The sequence below is a fragment of the Hemiscyllium ocellatum genome, chromosome 18 (genome assembly GCF_020745735.1).
Source record: "Hemiscyllium ocellatum isolate sHemOce1 chromosome 18, sHemOce1.pat.X.cur, whole genome shotgun sequence".
In the NCBI taxonomy this organism is placed as follows: Eukaryota; Metazoa; Chordata; class Chondrichthyes; order Orectolobiformes; family Hemiscylliidae; genus Hemiscyllium; species Hemiscyllium ocellatum.
The window spans coordinates 50,190,118-50,211,657 of NC_083418.1; the positions used below are offsets into that span (position 1 = coordinate 50,190,118).

At 42.2% G+C, this 21,540-nt stretch overlaps 1 protein-coding gene across 1 annotated transcript in view; it reads left to right on the top strand.

Annotated features, from left to right (window-relative positions):
- The window catches only part of LOC132824302 (uncharacterized oxidoreductase YjmC-like), a 30,983-nt gene that overhangs the window by 5,658 nt on the left and 3,785 nt on the right, over positions 1 to 21,540 (top strand). The window contains exons 4-9 of the mRNA XM_060838647.1: positions 7,571 to 7,632; positions 7,726 to 7,779; positions 8,909 to 9,007; positions 9,968 to 10,103; positions 16,055 to 16,173; positions 17,978 to 18,073. Coding sequence (XP_060694630.1) covers positions 7,571 to 7,632; positions 7,726 to 7,779; positions 8,909 to 9,007; positions 9,968 to 10,103; positions 16,055 to 16,173; positions 17,978 to 18,073 — 566 coding nt within the window. The remainder of the gene's footprint in view (positions 1 to 7,570; positions 7,633 to 7,725; positions 7,780 to 8,908; positions 9,008 to 9,967; positions 10,104 to 16,054; positions 16,174 to 17,977; positions 18,074 to 21,540) is intronic.

Here is a 21,540-nt window from a genome sequence, read left to right on the forward strand (position 1 = left end):
AGTGTGTCCCATGTGGCTTCAGCAGAGGTAGACATTAGCTGCTCAATAGATGTTTTGGTGAGCTGTTAACCACCGTCTTGGAGATTGTGATGGCACTGCTAAAGAATGCTGTGCCTGAACAGGGGCATCCACAGTTATCAAGAAATGTAGCAACAAGTCCAGAACTCTCTCAAGGGATTGATGAGAGAAATGAATTATCCACTTGCAAGTCTTCTTTCCCTCATCATCACTATCCTAAATCTGGGCCACATTCTTTCTGCTGTGCCATATACTAAATTAATGCAGATTAGTGATTCACGACAGAGTACAAATAAGATATCTGCCAGCCTGTTTAAGACCAGTTGCCGTCCAAAGTCTGCAAGACTATAGCCATAGCAGGCATGAACTCATTTCAGAGTCATGCTTGGAACTCCGTGGAGGAGGACAAAGTGGACAGTTTCACAATAATCTAGAAGACTAATCCCTTGGTAATTGAACACCTTCAACCTCTCCATTACTGTGGAGTGTTGTTAGTACTTGGCTAATTTGCAAATGGACTATCAGCATTTCCTTCTTATGATGCCCTTTAGATTTCAGCATTTCTGTCCAGCTAAATAGAGCTTGGAAAGGATTGGAGAACCCCAATACAGAGTCTCCCTGCCACCACTGTCTATTCATGTTCACTTGTGTGGTGTAATGCACCATGTGACAATTGGACTTCTCCACCTGGAGAAGTGGGAGTATCTACGCTGATTTATAGCTGTGCACTGCACCCTCAGGACCTTAGTCCGGTGATGAATCATTTTCATGGATTTCCTGTGACAATGCTGTATATTTGAAGACTCTGGAATGCAAAAGAAAATGGTCTTATTTAGTTGTGAAAAAGTCACATCCTTGACAATCACCAAATTCACTGTGCTCATAGTTTATTGATTGTTGAAGTAAAGTCAGGATGTGGGTGCTGAAGATGTTTGCAATTCTGTCACAACATAGAAATTGCTGGAAAAACCAGTTCTGATGAAGGGTCAGTGGACCTGAAACATTGATTCTGCTTTCTCTCCACAGATTTTGCCAGAACTGTTGAGTTTCTCTAGCAATTTCTATATTCATTTTGGATTTCCAGCATCTGGAATGCTTGATTTTATTTGTAATTCTGTTACCAGCTATCTCTGAGCTCCCTATCTCTCAATTTCTGACAGGGAGGAACGTGGATGTGCATTTATCTGTAGGGCCTTATGCACTGCATCAGTAATTCAAATTATCTGCGTCATCCAAGCCAGTCGTTTCCCTCTCCCTTGTATTTTGCACTTGTTTCACCAACAAGAGTTGAATAAATAGAACTCAGTTATGGTTGGAGTTTAGGCTTTTACCTAATGGATACAGGATAGTCTGTGTGGGTATCTTTGTAAGTGATTAATATAGTGCGTACGAGTTGAGATGAGTGACTCTAGTGGTTGGACAAATGGATGTTGAAAGTATAGAATGTGAAGACTGGTGTAGTTGAAATTTGAACAGTGGGTGTTTGAGGTGCTGATGTGATAGGGGACACTTACCAAGTGCAGAGAGAAGGGCAAGGCTTGCAGTACAAGGTGAAGATGTTGACACTTTTCCTAATCCCATTAGGCTATTAAAACACTTCCTAAATTGCATCTATCATCCGATCACAAGGTTCTTGTTGCTCACCTTTGCTGCTGCCTCCACCCATACCCTCATGACCACCAACCACACCTGCTTGACCATTCCAATAGACCTCTTTCTCCTATTGTTGGGGAATAACTTGCTGCTGACTGTACAGCAGTAACTTCAACAAAGCGTGATTGAAACACAACCAGAAATTGCTGGCGAGACGTCAGCAGGTAAGGCAGCGTCTATCGGGGGAAAGGAAAGTTAACATTTTGAGTCTTCATCAGAACTGTTCGATAATTGCTGCCAGACCTACTGAGTTTCACCAACAATTTCTGTTTTTCTTTTCAGATCTCCATCCTCTGCAATTCTCTTTTTTTAAAAACTTTATTAAAGTTCGCTACTGTCCCACTCTTTGTGCATTGCCCATCCTGAATATCTTCAGTTTCCACTTGTGGACTGTCCCTTTAAGTTGAATTTGCTTCACAGGGCTGCACATCTCACCCACACATCTCAAAGAACCAGTCTGTGCCACCATGCAGCAAGTTCTAAACAATATTTGGGCTTGGGTTGATAAGTAGCAAGTAACATTCACATCATATAGTGCCAGACAAGGAGCATTGCCACCAATAATTATTACTCCAAAGACCCAACAACATGATTGACACTTTATACCCTTTGAGCAATTAAAGATGGGCAACTTAGCAAAGCCCACATCTCATGAACTAACATAAAGAGAGGATTTAGCCATCTTTCCCCTGGCATTTACAAGTGGTATTACCACTGGTGAATCCTATCCAATAGTCAACAACCTGGGAGTCTGAGGCCAGGAATTCTCCAGTATCTCTTGGTTCTCTGAAGGTTATTCACAAGTCAAGTCAGACATGTGATTGAATACTCCACACTTGCCTTGGATGATGGCAGCTCCAACCACAGTTGAGAAGCTCAACTATCCAGGATCAGCAATCCCTGATAAGGTCAAAGACAGGAAAGATTTAATGACCAAAAGTATAATCTTCCAGGGCCAATGGGATCAAACGAACAAATTATATGTCTAGAACAAATGTGCTGTTAACTGAAAGAAAAAGAAACTGAATCCAACAAACGTAGCAAACTTGTGTAAAATTGCCAAGCTCCAGGAGCCTGCCTAATTGAAATATGAGGTGCAGTTTTTGTGCTGATAGGGGCACTGGTTGATAAGCACTGTGAACTCAAGATAACATATAGTTGGAATTGTGAATTCATTAATGAGATATTTTTTAGATTGGTTTGCAGTTTCTTAACCAATTCTTTCAATCAGAATCCTTGATGATGTGTTTACATATAGAAAGATTCAAATCGAACTTTCCAAAAATAATCAGTGTTAAATATTCAGCGTTTGCAATGAATTCTAACATTACCATCACTGAATTCCCCCACTGTCAATATCCTGGGGGTTATTATTGACCAGAAACAAAATTGGACTAGTCATATAATTACAGGAGCTGCAAGAGCAGGGCAGAGGCTTGGAATACTGCAACAAGTGACTCGCCTCCTGACTCCCCAAAACCTGTTCATCATCTACCGAGAACCAAGTGGGAAATGTCATGAAATACCTGCCTGGATGACTGCAATTCCTACAAAACTTAAGAAGCTTGACACCATCCAGGGAAAAGCAGCCTCTTGATTAGCACTATATCCACAAGCATCCACTCCTTCCATCACTGACTTTTGGTAACAGTGGTGTGCCCTATCTACAAGATACACTGCAGAAATTCACCAAAGAGGCTTAGACAGCACCTTCCAAATCCATGGCGAATACTGAAATATCTCCACAAAGGCTGGTATCCCATCAACAAGTTATCCTTTATTTACATGTGGAGAGTCCACTGACACTGACCCAGCTCCCTCCATCAGCTTTCAGTGTGAACAGAATGTCTGACACTCCTTATCTGTCAGCCAGGGCTCTCTGATTGGATAGCTTCTATGAGATCCACCTGGCTGACCTCATTACAAGACACTACACATGCCATCAACCATCAGGACAAGGGCAGCAGACACAGGGGGCACCACCAGCAAGCTCCCCTCCAAGCCACTCATCATCCTTACTTGGGAATATATTACTGGTCCTCCAGTGTTGTTGGGTGATAATCTTGGAATTCCCTAAGAGCACTATGAGTCTACCTGCACCATATGGACTATAGCGGTTCAAGAAGGCAGCTCATTATCACTTTCTCAAGGCCAACTAGAGACGAGCTATAAATGCTGGCCCAGCCAACAATGCCCATGTCCAATTTGTGAATTAAAAAGGAACAAATAAAAACATTTAAACAACATCATTTTCATTTATATTGTCTTGGGGCCAAGAGCATAACATCAAAAAACTGCTGTAAACTGTTACAAGTGGGCGGCACAGTGGCACAGTGGTTAGCACTGCTGTCTCACAGCGCCTGAGACCCGGGTTCAATTCCCGACTCAGGCGACTGACTGTGTGGAGTTTGCACATTCTCCCCGCATCTGCGTGGGTTTCCTCCGGGTGCTCCGGTATCCTCCCACAGTCCAAAGATGTGCGGGTCAGATGAATTGGCCATGCTAAAGTGCCTGTAGTGTTAGGTAAGGGGTAAATGCAGGGGTATGGGTGGGTTGCGCTTCGGCGGGTCGGTGTGGACTTGTTGGGCCGAAGGGCCTGTTTCCACACTGTAAGTAATCTAATCTAATCTAAAGACACTAGGTCAGATTCCAACTGGAATTTTGTGTTCAATTCTGGGAACAAGAGGATTTCCTTTCAGACTGGAGGCTGCTGGTTCCACTGCTTTTTGTCATTTTTATAAATGATTTGGATGTAAACATAAGAGGCATGGTTAGTATGTTTTCAGATGACACTAAAACTGGAGGTGTAGTGGACAGTGAAGGAGGTTACCTTGGAGTTCAACGGGATCTTGATCAGATAGACCAATGGACAGAGGAATGGCAGATGGAATTTAATTTAGTTAAATGTGACGTGCTGCATTTTGGAAAAGTAAATCAGAGCAGGATCTATAGATGTAATGGTAAGATCCTGGGGAGTGATGCTGAACAAAGAGACCTTGGAGTACAGCTTCATAGTTCCTTGAAGTTGCAGCTAGATAGGATAATGAAGAAGACGTTTGGTATGCTTTCCTTTATTGGTCAGTGCATTGATTTGAGTAAAAAATGAGGTCTGCAGATGCTGGAGATCACAGCTGCAAATGTGTTGCTGGTCAAAGCTTTGACCAGCAACACATTTGCAGCAGTGCATTGATTTGGGAAGCCATGTTGCGACTGTACAAGATATTGTTCCAGCCACTTTTTAAGTATTGCAGAGAATTCTAGTTTCCCTTCTGTAGGAAGGATGTTGTGAAACCTGAAAGGGTTCAGAAAAGATTTACAGGAATTTTCCAGAGTTGGAGGGTTTGAGATATAGGGAGAGGCTGAATAGGCTGGGGCTGTTTTCCCTGAAGCATTGGAGGCTGAGGAGTGACCTTATAGAGGTTTATAAAATCATGCGAAGCATGGATAGGATAAATGGAAAAGGTCTTTTCTCAGGGTTTGGGGAGTGTAGTACTAGAGGGCATAGGTTTAAGGTGAGACGGGAAAATGGACCTGAGTGGCAACTTTTTCCACACAGAAGGTTTTGCATATATGGAATGAGCTGCCAGATAAAGTGTGAAGGCTGGTACAATTACAACATTTTAAAGGCATCTGGATGGGTATATGAATAGGAAGGGTTTAGAGGGATATGGGCCAAATGCTGGCAAATGGGACAAGATTTATAGAGGATATCTGGTTAGCATGGACAAGTTTGACGGAAGGATCTATTTCCGTGTTTATATCACTATGACTGATTATATAACAATACTTCAGGATGGATGTCAATGCTATGAAAAAGCTGCAAAGGAGATTTAGATTCGATTCCCTACAGTATGGAAACAGGCCCTTCAGCCCAACAAGTCCACACCAACCCTCCGAAGAATAACCCACCCAGACCCATTTTCCCTCTGACTAATGCATCTGGCACTATGGGCAATTTATCATGGCCAACACACCTGACCGGCACATCTTTGGACTGTGGGAGGACGCCAGAGCTCCCGGAGAAACCCATGCAGACACGGGGAGAATGTGCAAACTCTACACAGATAGTCGCCCAAGGCTGGAATCAAACCTGGGCCCCTGGTGCTGTGAGGCACCAGTGCTAACCACTGAGCTGCCGGTTTCATGAATTAGGTGCTTCAGTTCTGTGTACAGGACAGGGAAACTGGGGTTAATCTCTCTAGGGCAGAAAACATTAAGGAAGATTCAGTAGAAATGTTCAAAATCATGATGGGTTTTGATAGAGTAAATAAGTAGTAACTGTTTCCTGTGGCAGAGATTCATTGACTGCAGGTGACAGGTGTAAGACAATTTGCAAAAGAACCAAGAACGAGGTGAGGACAAGCTATCTGGGTATTTGAATGTTAGCTGAAACTACACTGGTGCCAATCTGCACTCAGATTCAAGGGCTAGTTTTGAGCCACACTCCACAGATAAAAGTATACAATCCAAACTAGAACTCCTGGTGTGGTACTGCGAAAGTGCTGTACTGTCAGTGAGCCAGGACTAAGAGCACTGCATTGTTGACAGGGGATTGATGAGGGAGTGCTGCAGTGACAGAGAGTTAGTACTGAATGTGTGCTGCTTTGTCAGGGGGTCAGCACTGAGGCGTTACAATGCTCTCAGAGGAATAGAACTAAGGCAGCTCTGCACTACTGGCAGTCTTTGCGAAAGCTGCATGATTGTCAGATCAGTACTGAGAGATGCTGCACTGTCAGAGGGACAATGCTGAGGGAGTGTTGTGCTATCAGTGGTGCCATACTAAAGGAGCATAGAACTATTAGAGAGATGGCAATAAAAGATTGCAGCACTGTTGGAGTGGCATTACTGCAGGAGCGCTGTACTATTTCTTTGGTACTAAAGGAGTGCTGCCCTGTTGAGCTTGTGGAGGGTTGAAGCTGAAATTTTGACCCTGTGAGTACTGAGGCAGCAATGGATGCCCTTCCCCGACTCCCATGCTCGAATAGATCTTCTCTACTCCTACAGCTTTCTGAGGAACTATTAATACAGAAAAACTTTCAAGTCTCAAAATGGGATCACAGTGAAAAAATGTTTGGGAAGCATTGTATTACAGGTTCAGTAAGCAACATTTCATTGGTGGATGTTCAGTCCTAAAGGTTGTTGTATTGTTGGATACTCAGTTCCGAAGGAGTGCCACGCTTCCATAGGGTCAGTACTGCGGGAGCCCCTCACTTTGTTAGGTCAGTACTGAGGGAAGCAGCATTGTCAGAGATGCAGTATTTTGGATGAGACTTTAACCTAAAGGCCCCAGTGCCCTCTTGTGGCCAAGAAAGAACACCAGCGAGCAAAAGATTTCTTCCCAGTGTCCTTTGATAGATATTTATTCTTTAATCATCATCAGGCACAGTGGCTTAGTGGTTAGCCTACTGCTTCACAGTGCCAGGGATCTGGGTTTGATTCCACCCTCGGGTGGCTGTCTATGTGGATTTTATATGTTCCCCCTGTGTCTGTGTGGGTTTCTTCTGGGTGCTTTGGTTTCCCCCCACATTCCAAAGATGTGCAGTTTGGGTGGACTGGTCATACTAAACTGCCCCATAGTATCTAGGGATGTGCAAGTTAGCCTTGGGAAATGAAAGGTTATGAGGGTGGGGTTGCTGTTTGGAGGGTCGGTGTGGACTCGGTGGGTCAAATGGCCTGCTTCTACATTGTCGGGATTTTATCACATGAACAGATATCTAGTTATATCTCATCAGTGACACATTTTCTCCACTTCAAATGATTTATGAGCAGATTGGCACTGATCTCTGATCAGCATTAAACACTAACTTTCTGATAACTACCTTTTGTTGGGTTGGCTTGGAGATTTGAGAACATCTCTTATTAGTATGGTTTGATTTACTGTCTCTCATTGTCATTGCAGGATCTAATCACTATGGCATTGCAGGATTTTATTCAATGCAAGCACTAAAACACGGTTTAATTGTAAGTAGAGTAACTTGTCCACCACAGAATGAATTGGAAACATCACTCATTGGGCTCACAGTTCTTTACAGTCTTTGCATTTACTTTCAACAGGGAATGACTTGCACTAATACCTCTCCAGTAGTAGTGCCAACCAGAGCAACCAAGGTAAAGCTGCCAGACTTTAGTCACAGCGAATTGTTTAATGGGTGGCTTTAATGTTATAACCAGCCTGCTACATCTACATATGAAAGAATTTGCCAGTCATTTTATTGTATTGGGGTTGGGCTACTGGATGAATTGTTTTTATTTGCTATGAGAGGCCTGCTCAGACATTCTAGGTGGCATTAACAATCAGTCCTGTAACATCAGCCTGGTGGATGTGGTAGATTCTTTCCTTGAAAAACATCAATAGACCATTTGGGATTTTCACAACAATCTGCTACTTCCAAGGTTATTATATTTGGTGCCAGCCTACGAGATTTAGCAAATTTTGTTAGTTTGCAATTTGCAAGTTCTGGGGCAGCTGCTTCAAATCCCAATAACTCTAAACCACATGAATATTGATCATGGAGAGCAGGAATATCCCAGCTATGAGTCTCACTGTGTAGATTTGATCAGTCTCAGCGGTAAACCCATGCACCAGCCAAGGTCTCACATGCCAAGGAATATCCAGTGGTCCTAGTAGCTCAAACCCTTGTGTAAAGATTTTAAGATGACCTCAAGGTATTTCCGTGTTGGCATTAATTTACCCTTGACAGCGGCCTTTGGGCAGAAGTTGGTTCTGAGAGGTTTTACCTAGTGTAGGAGGGTCAGTACCTGCAGGAGAGGATCACACACATCTGGACATTTTGTTGACGCAGTGTATTCTAATAATTTCGGCACTAGTCAGATACTGATCATAGAGTCATAGAGATTATAGCACAGAAACAGACTCTTCGGTCCAACTCGTCCATGCCAAACAGATATCCCAACCCAATCCAGTCCCACTTGCCAGCACCTGGCCCATATCCCTCCAAACCCTTCTTTTCCTGGAAATTTACAATTCTTCCTGGAGGTCAGTGCTGAGAACTGAACATAATATTCCAGTGGAGCCCAACACATTTACCCTAACTGCTTGTTTTTGTTCTCTATGGATGGATTAATAAAACCCAAGATCCTGTTCACCTTTTGTTAAAACCAGCTTTCTCCACTTGTTCCACTTCCTCCAAAGGTTTGTGTAGAATCACCTGCAGATCTTTTGTTCCTACACTCACTTTAAAGTCATACCTTATAACTATTATTTACTTTTTTCCAGTGCACTCTGGGCACCAATCCTATTAGTGTTGCTGCTCCAGCCCTGAATGGTGACAGCTTTGTGCTGGACATGGCTACATCAGCGGTGGCCCTAGGAAAGGTACATCAGAGTTTCATTCCTTACATTCTAGTCATATAGATTAACTACACATTGCTGAAACCCTCATCCGTGCCTTTGACGCCTCCAATCTCGATCAATTAACTCTACTTCTGGATGCACTTCCACCATCCAGAGAAATAGCATGCTGAGAAACTCTGCTGCCTGTATCCTAACTCAAAACAAGCCCTTTTCACCCATTACCAGTGTGGCTGCTGATTTACAGTAAGTCCTGCTCTGACAAAGCTGGGCAAAAATAAATTCTCATCCCTTGCTGTTAAGTGCTTATATCATCTCACCCTTCCTATCTCTGTAATCTTCTCCAGCTTCACAACATACCAGGACCAATTTAAGTCTAGCCTCTTGAACATCCCTGATTTTAATTAGGACCCATGGTTGAATGGCCGGTTTAAAGAGTGACGCCACCAGTTTGGGTTCAGTTCCCACACCAGACAAGGTTGTCATGAAGGATTCTCCTTCTCAACTTATCCACATGCCTGAGGTATGGTGACCCTCAGATTAAACCACTACCAGTCATCTCCCTCTCTCTCTTTAATGAGAGAGCAGCCATATGGCCTGGTAAGACTATGGTGCCTCTACTTTTATGGCTCAGTGCAGTGGTAATGTCTCTATCTCTGAGCCAGGGGACCCAGATTCAAGTCCCATCATACTCCCATCTCTGAACAGATGGAAAAAGATGTACCCATTGCATGTGGCCATACCCTTAGCTGTGCAAGTCCCTCTGTCTCCGTCACCTCCCACAAGATGTTTTCTAAAATCTTGATCATTAACTTTGTTTTAGGTTATCTGCCTGAATATTCTTTTCTGTGCTTTGATGAAAAATGTTATTTGATCACACTCCCCACAAAGTGCCACATGCTATATAAATGCAAATTGCTGTTGTTCTGGTGACGACAACCTGCAAGAGTTTGTTTATGAGCTATGTAATCTCCATGGTTTTAGATAGAAGTGCAGCAAAGACGTGGAGAGAAGGTTCCAAAAGGATGGGGCTGCAATTCCAAAGGCAAAGATACCACTGATCCAACAGAGATTCTGAAGGGTGGAGGGCTACTGCCTCTGGGAGGAGCTGAGACCACAAGTAAGGGTTTATCTGTATTTTCTTGTCTTTTACATAAGTTTCTTTATAATGAAGGATGTTGTGCAACCTATTTAAATGCAGCTATCCAGAGAGATTCTAACCACAATCCACCCTCCAACACGCTCACCTCCAGTGTCTGAATGTGTTGTTCCTCAGTGACCAGCACTGGATACAACACTCCAAGTAGCTCCGACCAGAGCTGAATGCATCTCAGTCCAGGATTACCCACTCAATTATAGTGCCTTGCCCAGAGGTGCATTACCTGTTTAAAACACTGGAGTGGAAATTAACCAGATTTGAATTCCCTGTTGGTTTTTGATAGGTGATGTCTGGGTAGGTATTGGAGCTGGACGGGTAAAGTTGGTAGCAGAGAGTGACTTGCTTTGGAGTGGAGTTATTCAACAATACAGCCAGGATGTTATCAGGACACAGAATTTTAATCATGTCTAGTACACACAGTAATTCCTAATATCGTTTGGAGTGGATTGAATTGACTGAAGACAGATATCTGTAATGATGAGATCTTGGAAGGATGCTGAGAAGGATCATCCGCTCAGCTCCTTTGCCTGAAGATGCTTTTAAATCTTGTTACAAAATTTTGTCTTTACACTTCACTTCACTTCCCTTACTGTATTACAGTGCAATTGAGAATGGACATGTTCCTCCTCCTGTTAGGTAAATGGTTGTCCACTACCATTCTCAACTAGATGTGGTAGAGCTGCAGAGCTTAGCTCTGAGCTGTCTGTTGTGGATCTGTTACGTACTGTTTTTAATAAAGTTGCACTTAATTGTAGCTCCTGTGAGCATCATTCTGTGAATAAGATGTTTGAATATCTCGAAGTTAATGGCAATAAGATATTGAAATGTATGCAAAAAACATGTGCAAATTTTAAAGAAACTACAAAGAGTATTCAAATAGATATAGAACTGCCATCTTGAACTACTCGAGTCCATGTGCTGTAATCCTGTAGTCCATATTCCTGATGAAGGGCTTACTCCCAAAACGTCGATTCTCCTGCTCCTCAGATGCTGCCTGACCTGCTGTGCTTTTCCGGCACTACACTCTCAACTCCATGTGCTGTAGGTAGACCCAGCAACAATGAACGAATGACAACATATTTCCAAGTCAGGATGGTGTGTGGTTTGATGGGGAACTTGCAGATGATGGTGTTCCCACATATCTGCTAATTCTATACAAGCTGAAGGTGTTATTTTCCCCACATTGGGTCTTCACATTCCCATACATTTCACATTTGTATTGGAATCAGGTGAGGTTTCCACTTTGAATTGTAAGATAATGTAGTCTGTACATTACAGCTGCTGGGATCACCTGACCACAGATTAAGGTCAGTCCAGAAAACTCGTATGTAAGACACGGTATCGGTTGGATGAAATGATCATTTTGGTGCGTGAAGAAACCAAACAACGAAGTCAGTTATTAAATTTGCATTTCTGGTTTAATTCACACTTGCGTGATGATGAGTTCACATGTTAGGAGTTGAAAGGTTGCCTGCAGAACATTCAGCTTGGGAAAGGAGCTAGACTCAGGAATATACAAATGAGCAATGTTTCAGTAGCTTGCTAAGCAGAGCAGAGAGAGATGGTCGAATGGATTCATAACAACTCAGTATAGAAGACTTGCTCTGTATCTCTTCATGTGTCTTATCGTGTTTCAAAAGAAGTGCTCAGCAAAGAATCAACTTGGGAATGTAGCCATTCACCAAAAGCTCCAGCATAAATTTCACTATTGTCAAGGCAACAGCGAAACTGATTCAGACTCAGGTTTTAATCTCACAATTCAAAGACTCTAAGAACTGGAAACAGTATCTGCTTTATTTTCATGTTTGTAGTATACATCCTGCCTTCTTTTTAACTTATTACTTGTGTTTGTGTGTGTGCTTGATGTTGAATTTTATTATTGTTCTTGAAGTCAAGAAATTTATTTGAAAATTTATTGCCTGCATCTTTCATTCAACATCACCTAGGAATTAGGCGAAGGTGGGTACTGCAGATGCTGGAGATTTGAGTCAAGGTTAGAGTGGTGCTGGAAAAGCACAGCAGGTCAGGCAGCATCCGAGGAGCAGGAAAATCGAAGGGCTTTTGCCCGAAATGTCGATTTTCCTGCTCCTTGGATGCTGCCTGACCTGCTATGCTTTTCCAGCACCACTCTAATCATCACCTCGGAATTGCCTCCTACATTTTGATCTATTTAATGAAGTTTTAATTGAAGTGTCATAGTGGTGTGCTATTTGTCACAACAGCAAAGGAATTAAAAACAGGGGAATGAATATAAGTAGGTGGGGAGGGGCAAAAGATTTAAAACCAAAAAATACCAAGTAAGAAATAAATCTGAAGCAAAGTTTGTTTCATTAATTGTTGGTAGTTTGTCAAATGAGATGGTCATCAAAACAAAGCGAAAGTAAGTAAGTATAAGCCAGATTCTGTGGCCATTTGAAATTCATAACAACAGTAATATAGGATGATATAGTATAACAGTATGCTCAAATGGATTTTATTACTTACATTTAAGAGGTCTGCTATTTTTAAAGGGAATATTTTTGTTATTTTTAAGTGTTGTGGAAGAGCAGCATTCTTTAATTCTTCTTTATGCAGTTGTCTTTCTAAGCCATTGTTTGTCCTGGAAATACCAAACTCCTCACTGATATATGGTTTCACAGATGGCTCTCTCCCAAGGTGTCACACCCAAATACCTTGCTCCAGATCACACCCCAATCCCATACACATCATGAAGTACCTTGACAAGTTCAACTAGGTTTAAGACAACAGATAAATGTAAGTTATTGTTGTCATCTTATTGTGAGCGAGGAAAATGCACAAAATCAGCTAGAGTCAGTTTAACTGAGGAGCAGTCAGACATTGTTTAGATGATGTTGTTATTCAAATGTAACTGTATTAGGTAAATTTGTAGTGTTCGTGTTGTAATCACACAGGACTGACCAAACAATAAGTAACATTAAAGATGACGTATAGATATAATGAAATGGACTAAGATGCTTCTCGAAGTGAAATAAAACAAAGTATAACTCCCTACCACAAAAAATATATGAGGGTAATGACAGCCTTGAGCAGAATTAGCACTTGAGAGTATCTTTAAATAGAGACATTGGTAAAGAGAGGTGTCATGCCAGAATTTCAAAGTTTAACATTGGGGTAACTGAAGGTACGGTGGAGCAGTGATGGCTGGGAACATACAAAGGGCCAGAAGTAAATCTATTCAGGCAATACAGATAATTTCCAGTTTGACTGGATTCTGTTAATAGATCATCACAGTGAACCTTGGAGGAAGATTTCAAATGATCCAAAGCCCAGACATTTTCACAGCATTAAAATTGGACATGTTAACTTTATTTCTCTCTGTCCTGTTGCTGCCCACTTGAGTGTTTAATGTCTTTGGTTTATCTCAGATTTCCAACATCTACAATAATTTAATTTAGAATGGTCTCAATTGTGGTTAGGTATAATAGAAATAGGACAAGCAACAATGGACTGCCATTGATCCCCTGACTGCTAAAGTGGTAGAAATAGTTTATATTCAGATTGCCGGATTTTCCGAGAACTCCTTTGGTCTTGTATCTTGGCCATTGTCTCCTATCTCCTCTTCTAAGTGAACTATTCCAATTGAGATGACCTTCAGGTCAACATTGTGACCATTACCACATTACAGCCAACGTTTTGTATTATGCACATTAGAATCGTAATTGCCAGCATTATGAAATAAATAACACCAAATTCTGAATCACTTGTGTTTTTTTTCTTTGCTAAACAAACTCAAAAGTTCACAATTCCAGTTTTCTTTAAATTAAAAGCTGACCCACAGATTATTTCCCATCTCTAGTTGCTTCAAGATGGTAGCAGTTGGCTGTCTTCTTGAAGAACTGTGGTCCATAATGCCATTAGGGAGAGAGTAGTCCACAATTTTGACCCAGTGACAGTGAAGAAACGATGGTACATTTTCAAATCTGGATGGTAAGTAGCTAGTAGAAGAAACAGCAGGTGGTGTTGTACACATGTATCTGCTGCCTTGATCTTCTAGATGTAAGTAGTCACACGTTTGGAAGGTACTGTCAAAGGAGCTATGGTGAAATTCTGTAGTGCATCTTGTACATGGTGGTTATTGAGCATGGGTTTAGATTAGATTAGACTTACAGTGTGGAAACAGGCCCTTCGGCCCAACAAGTCCACACCGACCCGCCGAAGCGCAACCCACCCATACCCCTACATTTACCCCTTACCTAACACTACGGGCAATTTAGCTTGGCCAATTCACCTGACCCGCACATCTTTGTGACTGTGGGAGGAAACCGGAGCACCCGGAGGAAACCCACGCAGACACGGGGAGAACGTGCAAACTCCACAAGCGGCAGTGAATGTTTGTGGATGTGTTGCCAATCAAGCAGGCTACTTTATCCTTGATGGTATCAAGCTTTGAGTTTTTTTGGAGTTGCAATCATCCAGGCAAGCAAATTTTCCATAACTCATGGCTTACGCACTGTACATGATAGACATATCTTGAGGAGTCATTGCAGTGTTCATAGCCTGTTAACCTGCTCTTGTAGGCACAGTATTTATACAGCAAGCCCTGTTCAGTGTTTGATCAATAGTAACTCCCAAGATATTGACAGTGGGGGAATCAGTGATGGCAATGCTGTGAATATCAATGAGTGATACTTAGATGTGCTCTTGATATCCAGTTTTGATTTGCTAGATCAAAGTTTTTGTCAACATAAGCACTTTGCTGTGAGTTTTTGATAAAGTAACTTGCTTGTGTACATTCACTCGCCACCTGGAACATTCAGAATTTGTTACATTCATATCATTACTGAATAACTCTTGATGATGGGCACTGAGGTCCGGTCGAGAGTGGATCTATGCCTCAATGCTTCCTCCAATTCTTGTTCATTATGGAAGAGAACCAGGGCTGTGTGGTGGCTCAGCGGTTAGCACAGATGCCTCACTGCGCCAGGGAATTGGGTTCAACCTCGGGTGACTGTCTGTGTGGACTTTGCACATTCTTCCCATGTCTGTTTGGGTTTCCTCCCACGGTCCAAAGATGTGCAGGTTAGGTAAATTTGCCATGCTAAATTGTCCATAGTGTTCTGGGATGTGTAGGTTAGGTGCATTAGTCAGGGGTAAATTAATGTTAATAGGGTAGGGGAATGAGTCTGGGTGGGTTACTTTTCAGAGGGTCAGTGTGGACTTGTTGGGTCAAAGGGCCTGTTTCCACACTAGGGATTTTATCTATCTCATTAGTCAGTTGAGTGGGTTGAACCAACCTGTGGATTAGGAGACATCCAGAGATGGTAGCTGACCGTAGGGTTCTGGACTTTGCTTTTCACTGGAACACTGTTCCTCTGGTAGTAAATGTGGGAAGCCATTCAATGCAGACAAACAAATATTTATCACTGATTTACAAACAAATACTTGACGGCATGTTAATATGGGAATATCTAGCTGATTTGTCCTTCAATATTCCTTGGTACTAGGATCCATTTAGGGTAACTGAAAGCAGATTCAGCCTGGGCATATTCCTTCCTAAGGGCAGATACCCCACTCACACTCATGGGGGTTAGTGCATGAACAGTGACAGGTCAGATGAATTACTGCAGGTTTCCAGCATCCATCTGTATCCCAGTGAGGGAATTCCCTACTTCAAGAAAGAAGAGACAGAATGGATGGAATGAATGGAGCCGTTGGAGATGAAGGAAAAGAAAAGAGGATAAGAAGAGAAAAACAATGGGATTGGAGAAAAGGAGTGGAAAGTAGGAGAGGAGGCAGGAAGGATGAGAGGTGAAGGTAGAAATGCATGAGTGGAGGAGAGAGAGAAGGAAAGGGAAGCAAAGAAAGAGAGAGAGAGAGTTGACCCAACAGATTGGTTGAATGCTGGAACTGGCCAAACATTATTGGAGCTGGAAGCTGTGTTCTCTTTTCAGGTGGTTATAAAGGATACGGACTGAGTCTGATGGTGGAAGTATTCTGTGGCATGCTGTCAGGATCTCAATACAGTAAAAACATTCGTCCCTGGAAGGATACCAACAAGGTTGCCAATCTGGTGAGGACTCACCTTTCCTCCATTTAATGACTGCATTTCATCATATTGAATATAAGCTCACACTGCTCCAGACTGGATGCATTGCTCTATCTTCCACTCAAACTCAAACATTCATACCAAATTCATCAACTCTGTTAGACTACCTCACTTTGAACCCCTCCATTCTCGACAAATACAAAACTCCTGGCATCACCTGAACCTGAAGAAAGCAACATGTAATTTAACTTCTCATTTCACTTTTGAGTGTTATTAATGTTATAATCTCCATCACTCTTCCTTCGCTTTTTCTCCATCCCTCGCTCTCCTTCTCCCTCACTATTTCCCCAATCTCCTCACTATCCCTCTCCCTATTCTTTCCTTCCCTCTTAGTCTCCATTGATCTTTACTTTTCTAAGTCTAAATCTAAAACATATATCATGAGAAACAAGAGACCCTGCGCTGAGCCCTGCAAAACCTCAAATGAAAACACACTTCCAATCAGAAAAACACCTTTGACCATAACCCTTTGCTTTTTGTCACTGAATTAGTTTTGAATCCAATTCCTCCTTTCCCATGAATCTTATAAGTTATTAATTTACTAAATAATTTGCCTGGTCAAAAGCCTCACTAAAATCCGAATACATCAAATGTGTTACTCTCATCAGCCTTTCTTCATATCACAAAACATATGATCAAGTTAATAAATATGACAGAGAGTGAGGGAGAGGGCTCTTTGAGAGTGTTAGTGACTTTGAAATGAGTAATTAGGAGTGAGAGATGGAGCAAAACAGGAGTGAGAGATGAGCTGAATTTCACCAGAAATTGGTTAAGTATCAATTTTGGAGAGTTTTTTGGAGGGTTTCCCTCTGTCAGCCCGAGTGTGAGAAAGCTTCTTATCTGCCCAAACTTACCTTGCTACCTGTGCAGCGAGCCCATATGGCACAATGTTCATTGTATCCTGCCAGTCACTACAAGGAGAGATACTGGCCACTGCCATTGTCACCCGAGAATCTTAGTGCCAGCACGATCTTTAAATCCCAACCATGCATCCTGTCAAGCACAGGCAGTCTGTCCCTGCCCAGAATAGTTCCTGTCAATTACCCCAGATATGGGCACCCCGTATGCGGTCCCTGCCCACACAGCATGCTCTCAGACAGAGGCCCAGAAGAGCAAAAGACAAGCTGGAGTTGCCAGGTACCACCCTGATGCTCATGTTCTACATTCACCCAGTTTCTCTCTGGAGGGTGGGAGAATGGGAAGCAATGTATCAATGAGATGATGAAAGATGAAGATGTCAATGCATGTTAATGCAAATAATCCTCTTGATGCTCACTGGTGAGAATGGTGTCTCGCCCTTCAACATTTGCTTCGAAAATGGGACTTTTTGCTGACATGTCAGGAATCTCATTATTGTTGACCTCACACAATTCTCACCATTTTCTGCCACTCTCCCCATCTTTCAATGGCTGGGCAGATTCTGTCCAGTGAATTTGATTAACCTGTAATTACTTGGGCTGTACAGTACTCTCCTCCATTTTTAAACAACAGAACAACATTGATGGTCCTCCAGTCCTGCGGCATCACACCTGTAGCAAGAGAGAACTGAAAAATTCTGAACAAATCTCTTGTATCCCAATGAAGGAGTTCCACTCTAGAAGTGCTGAGGAATCGATCATAATTACATAAATCTACAAAGTTGAATGGTCTGAGCCCATTCTATGTGTGTCTGTCCCTTTTCAAGTATTCTCTAACAATGTATATTACAAAGTTCAACAATGAATGTTGTCACTAACCTTTGAACACTTATGCTCTCCTTATCTTTCAGGGACAATGTTTCGTTGCCATAAATCCAAATTGCTTTGCTTCAGGTTTTGAGGAAAGAATGTCAGACTTACTTAAGATACACAGAACACTGGAACAAGTGCGTATAACTACTGACTTGTACAACAGATTAACAATCAGTGGCCATCATCAATTAACTATATGTACAGACGTGAATTACAAAAGTTTATGTATAATTACAGCACATAATCATTAGAACATTAAAGCGCAGTATAAGCCCTTCGGTCCTCGATGTTGCACTGACCTGTGAAACCAATCTGAACCCATCTAACCGACACTATTCCATTTTCATCCATATGTCTATCCAATGACCATTTAAATGCCTTTAAAGTTGGTGAGTCCACTACTGTTGCAGGTAGGCCATTCCATGCCCCTACTTCTCTCTGAGTAAAGAAACTACCTCTGACATCTGTCCGATATCTATCACCCCTCAATTTAAAGCTATGTCCTCTCGTGCTAGCCATCACCATCTGTCTGTCTGTCTCACTGTCCACCCAATCTAACCCTCTGATTATCTTATATGTCTCAATTAAGTCACCTCTCAACCTTCTTCTCTCTATCGAAAACAGCCTGAAGTCCCTCAGCCTTTCCTCATAAGAATTTCCCTCCATACCAGGCAACATCCTAGTAAATCTCCTCTGAACCTTTTCCAAAGCTTCCACATCCTTCGTATAATGTGGTGACCAGAACTGTACGCAATACTCCAAGTGCGGACGCACTAGAGTTGTGTACAGCTGCAGCATGACCTCATGGCTCCAAAATTAAATCCCTCTATTAATAAAAGGTAACTCACCATATGCCTTCTTAACAACCCTATCTATCTGGGTGGCAACTTTCAGGGATCTACGTACATGGACACTGAGATCTCTCTGCTCATCTACACTACCAAGAATCTTACTATTAATGCAGTACTCTGCATTCCTGTTACTCTTTCCAAAGTGAATCACCTCACACTTTTCTGCATTAAGTTCCATTTGCCACTTTTCAGCCCAGTTCTGCAACTTATCTATTTCCCTCTATAACTTACAACATCCTTCGGCAGTATCCACTACACTACCGACCTTAATGGTGGGGGGGGTCATCCACAAATTTACTAACTCCATCCTTCTACACCCTCATCCAGGTCATTTATAAAAATGACAAACAATAGTGGACCCAAAATAGATTCTAGCGGTACACCACTAATAACTAAACTCTAGGATGTACTTTTCCCATCAAACACCACCCTCTGTCTTCTTACAGCTAGCCAATTTCTGATCCAAACCGTCAAATCACCCTCAATCCCATGTTTCCATATTTTGTGCAATAGCCTATCGTGGGGAACCTTATCAAACGCCTTACTGAAATCCATATACACTACATCAACCGCTTTTCCTTTCATCCACCTGTCTGGTCACCTTCTGAAAGGGCTCAATAAGGTTTGTGAGGCATGACCTACCCTTCACAAAACCATGTTGACTATCCCTAATCAACTTATTCCTTTCTAGATGATTATAAATCCTGTCTCTTATAACCTTTTCCAACACCTTACCCACAACTGAAGTAAGGCTTACTGGTCTATAATTACCAGGGTTGTCTCTACTCCCCTCCTTGAACAAGGGAACAACATTTGCTATCCTCCAGTCTTCTGGCACTATTCCTGTAGACAATGACGACATAAAGATCGAAGCCAAAGACTCTGCAATCTCCACCCTGCTTTCAAGAGAATCCTAGAATAAATCCCATCTGGCCCAGGGGACTTATCTATTTTCACACTTTCCAGAATTGCTAACACCTCCTCCTTCTCAACCTCAAACCCATCTAGTCTAGCAGCCTGTATCTCAGTATTCTCCTCAACAACATTGCCTTTATCCACTTTGAATACTGACAAACAATATTCATTTGGCGCTTCCCCTATCTGCCCAGACTCCACGCACAACTTCCCACTACTATCTTTGGACCTAATCTCACTCTTGTCATTCTTTTATTTCTAATATACCTATAGAAAGTCTTCGGGTTTTCTTGATCCTATCCACCAATGACTTCTCATGTCCCCTCTTGCTCTTCTCAACTCTCTCTTTAGGTCTTTCCTGGCTAACTTGTAACTCTCAAGTGCCCTTACTGAGCCTTCACATCTCATTCTCACATAAGCCTTCTTCCTTCTCTTGACAAGAGCTTCAACTTCTTTAGTAAACCATGGCTCCCTCTCTCGACAACTACCTCCCTGCCTGATAGCTGTTCCTTGAATAAGCTGCACAATTGAATTGTGCCCATCCCCTGCAGTTTCCTTCCCCATCCTATGCATCCTAAATCTTGCCTAATTGCATTGTGATTGCCTTTTCCCCAGTTATAACTCTTGCCCTAAGGTATATACCTATCCCTTTCCATCGCTAAAGTAAACATAACCGAATTGTGGTTACTATCACCAAAGTGCACACCTGCCTACAAATCTAACACCTGGCTGTGTTCATTACCCAGTATCAAATCTAATGGGGCCTCGCCCCTTGTTAGTCTGTTTGCATACTGTGTCAGGAAACCCTCCTGCACACATTGGACAAAAACTGACCCATCAGTAATACATGAATCAGGAAGGCTAATGTGATGCTAACCTTTATTATGTGAGGAATTGAACATAAAAGTAAAGATATTATGCTTCAGTTACACAGGACATCGGTAATGTTATATCCAAATATTGTGAGCCGTTTTGAACCTCTTATTAAAGGAAGGATCCAAATATGTTGGAGGCAGTTCAGACGAGGTTGATTAGATTGCTCACAAACAGAAATGAAATTGCTGGAAAAGCTCAGCAGGTCTGCCAGCGTCTGTGGAGAAAAATCAGAGTTAATCTTTCAGGTCCAGTGACCCTTCCTCAGAACCCTCTTTCGGTTTTTCCTCGATTCCTACCTGGAATGAGCAGGTTATTTTTTGAGGAAAATTTAACAGACTGGATATGCTTTACGAAAGCTCAAAGTGTGAGGAGCGATTTGATTGAAGTTTATAAGATCTGGAATAGTCTCGACAAGGTGGAATGTTTTCACAATTTGGGCAAGTCCAGTACTGGGAAATATTCTTTTAATTTATTTTGCTCTCAGAGGGTTGAATGATTTTAGAAATCTCTGACTCTGAAGAGAGTGGAAGTGATTGGTGTTTCCTGATCATGTTTGTTGATTAATCCTATCCTTTGACCTAACAGAGTCATAGAGATGTTCAGCATGGAAACAGACCCTTCAGTCCAACCTGTCCATGCCGACCAGATAACCCAACTCAATCCAGTCCCACCTGCCAGCACCCGGCCCATATCCCTCCAAACCCTTCCTATTCATATACACATCCATATGCCTCTTAAATGTTGCAATTGTACCAGCCTCCACCACTTCCTCTGGCAGCTCATTCCATACACGTACCACCTTCTGTGTGAAAAAGTTGCCCCTTAGGTCTCTTTTATATCTTTCCCCTCTCACCCTAAACCTATGCCCTCTAGTTCTGGACTCCCCCACCCCAGGGAAAAGACTTTGTCTATTTATCCTATCCATGCCCCTCATAATTTTATAAACCTCTATAAGGTCA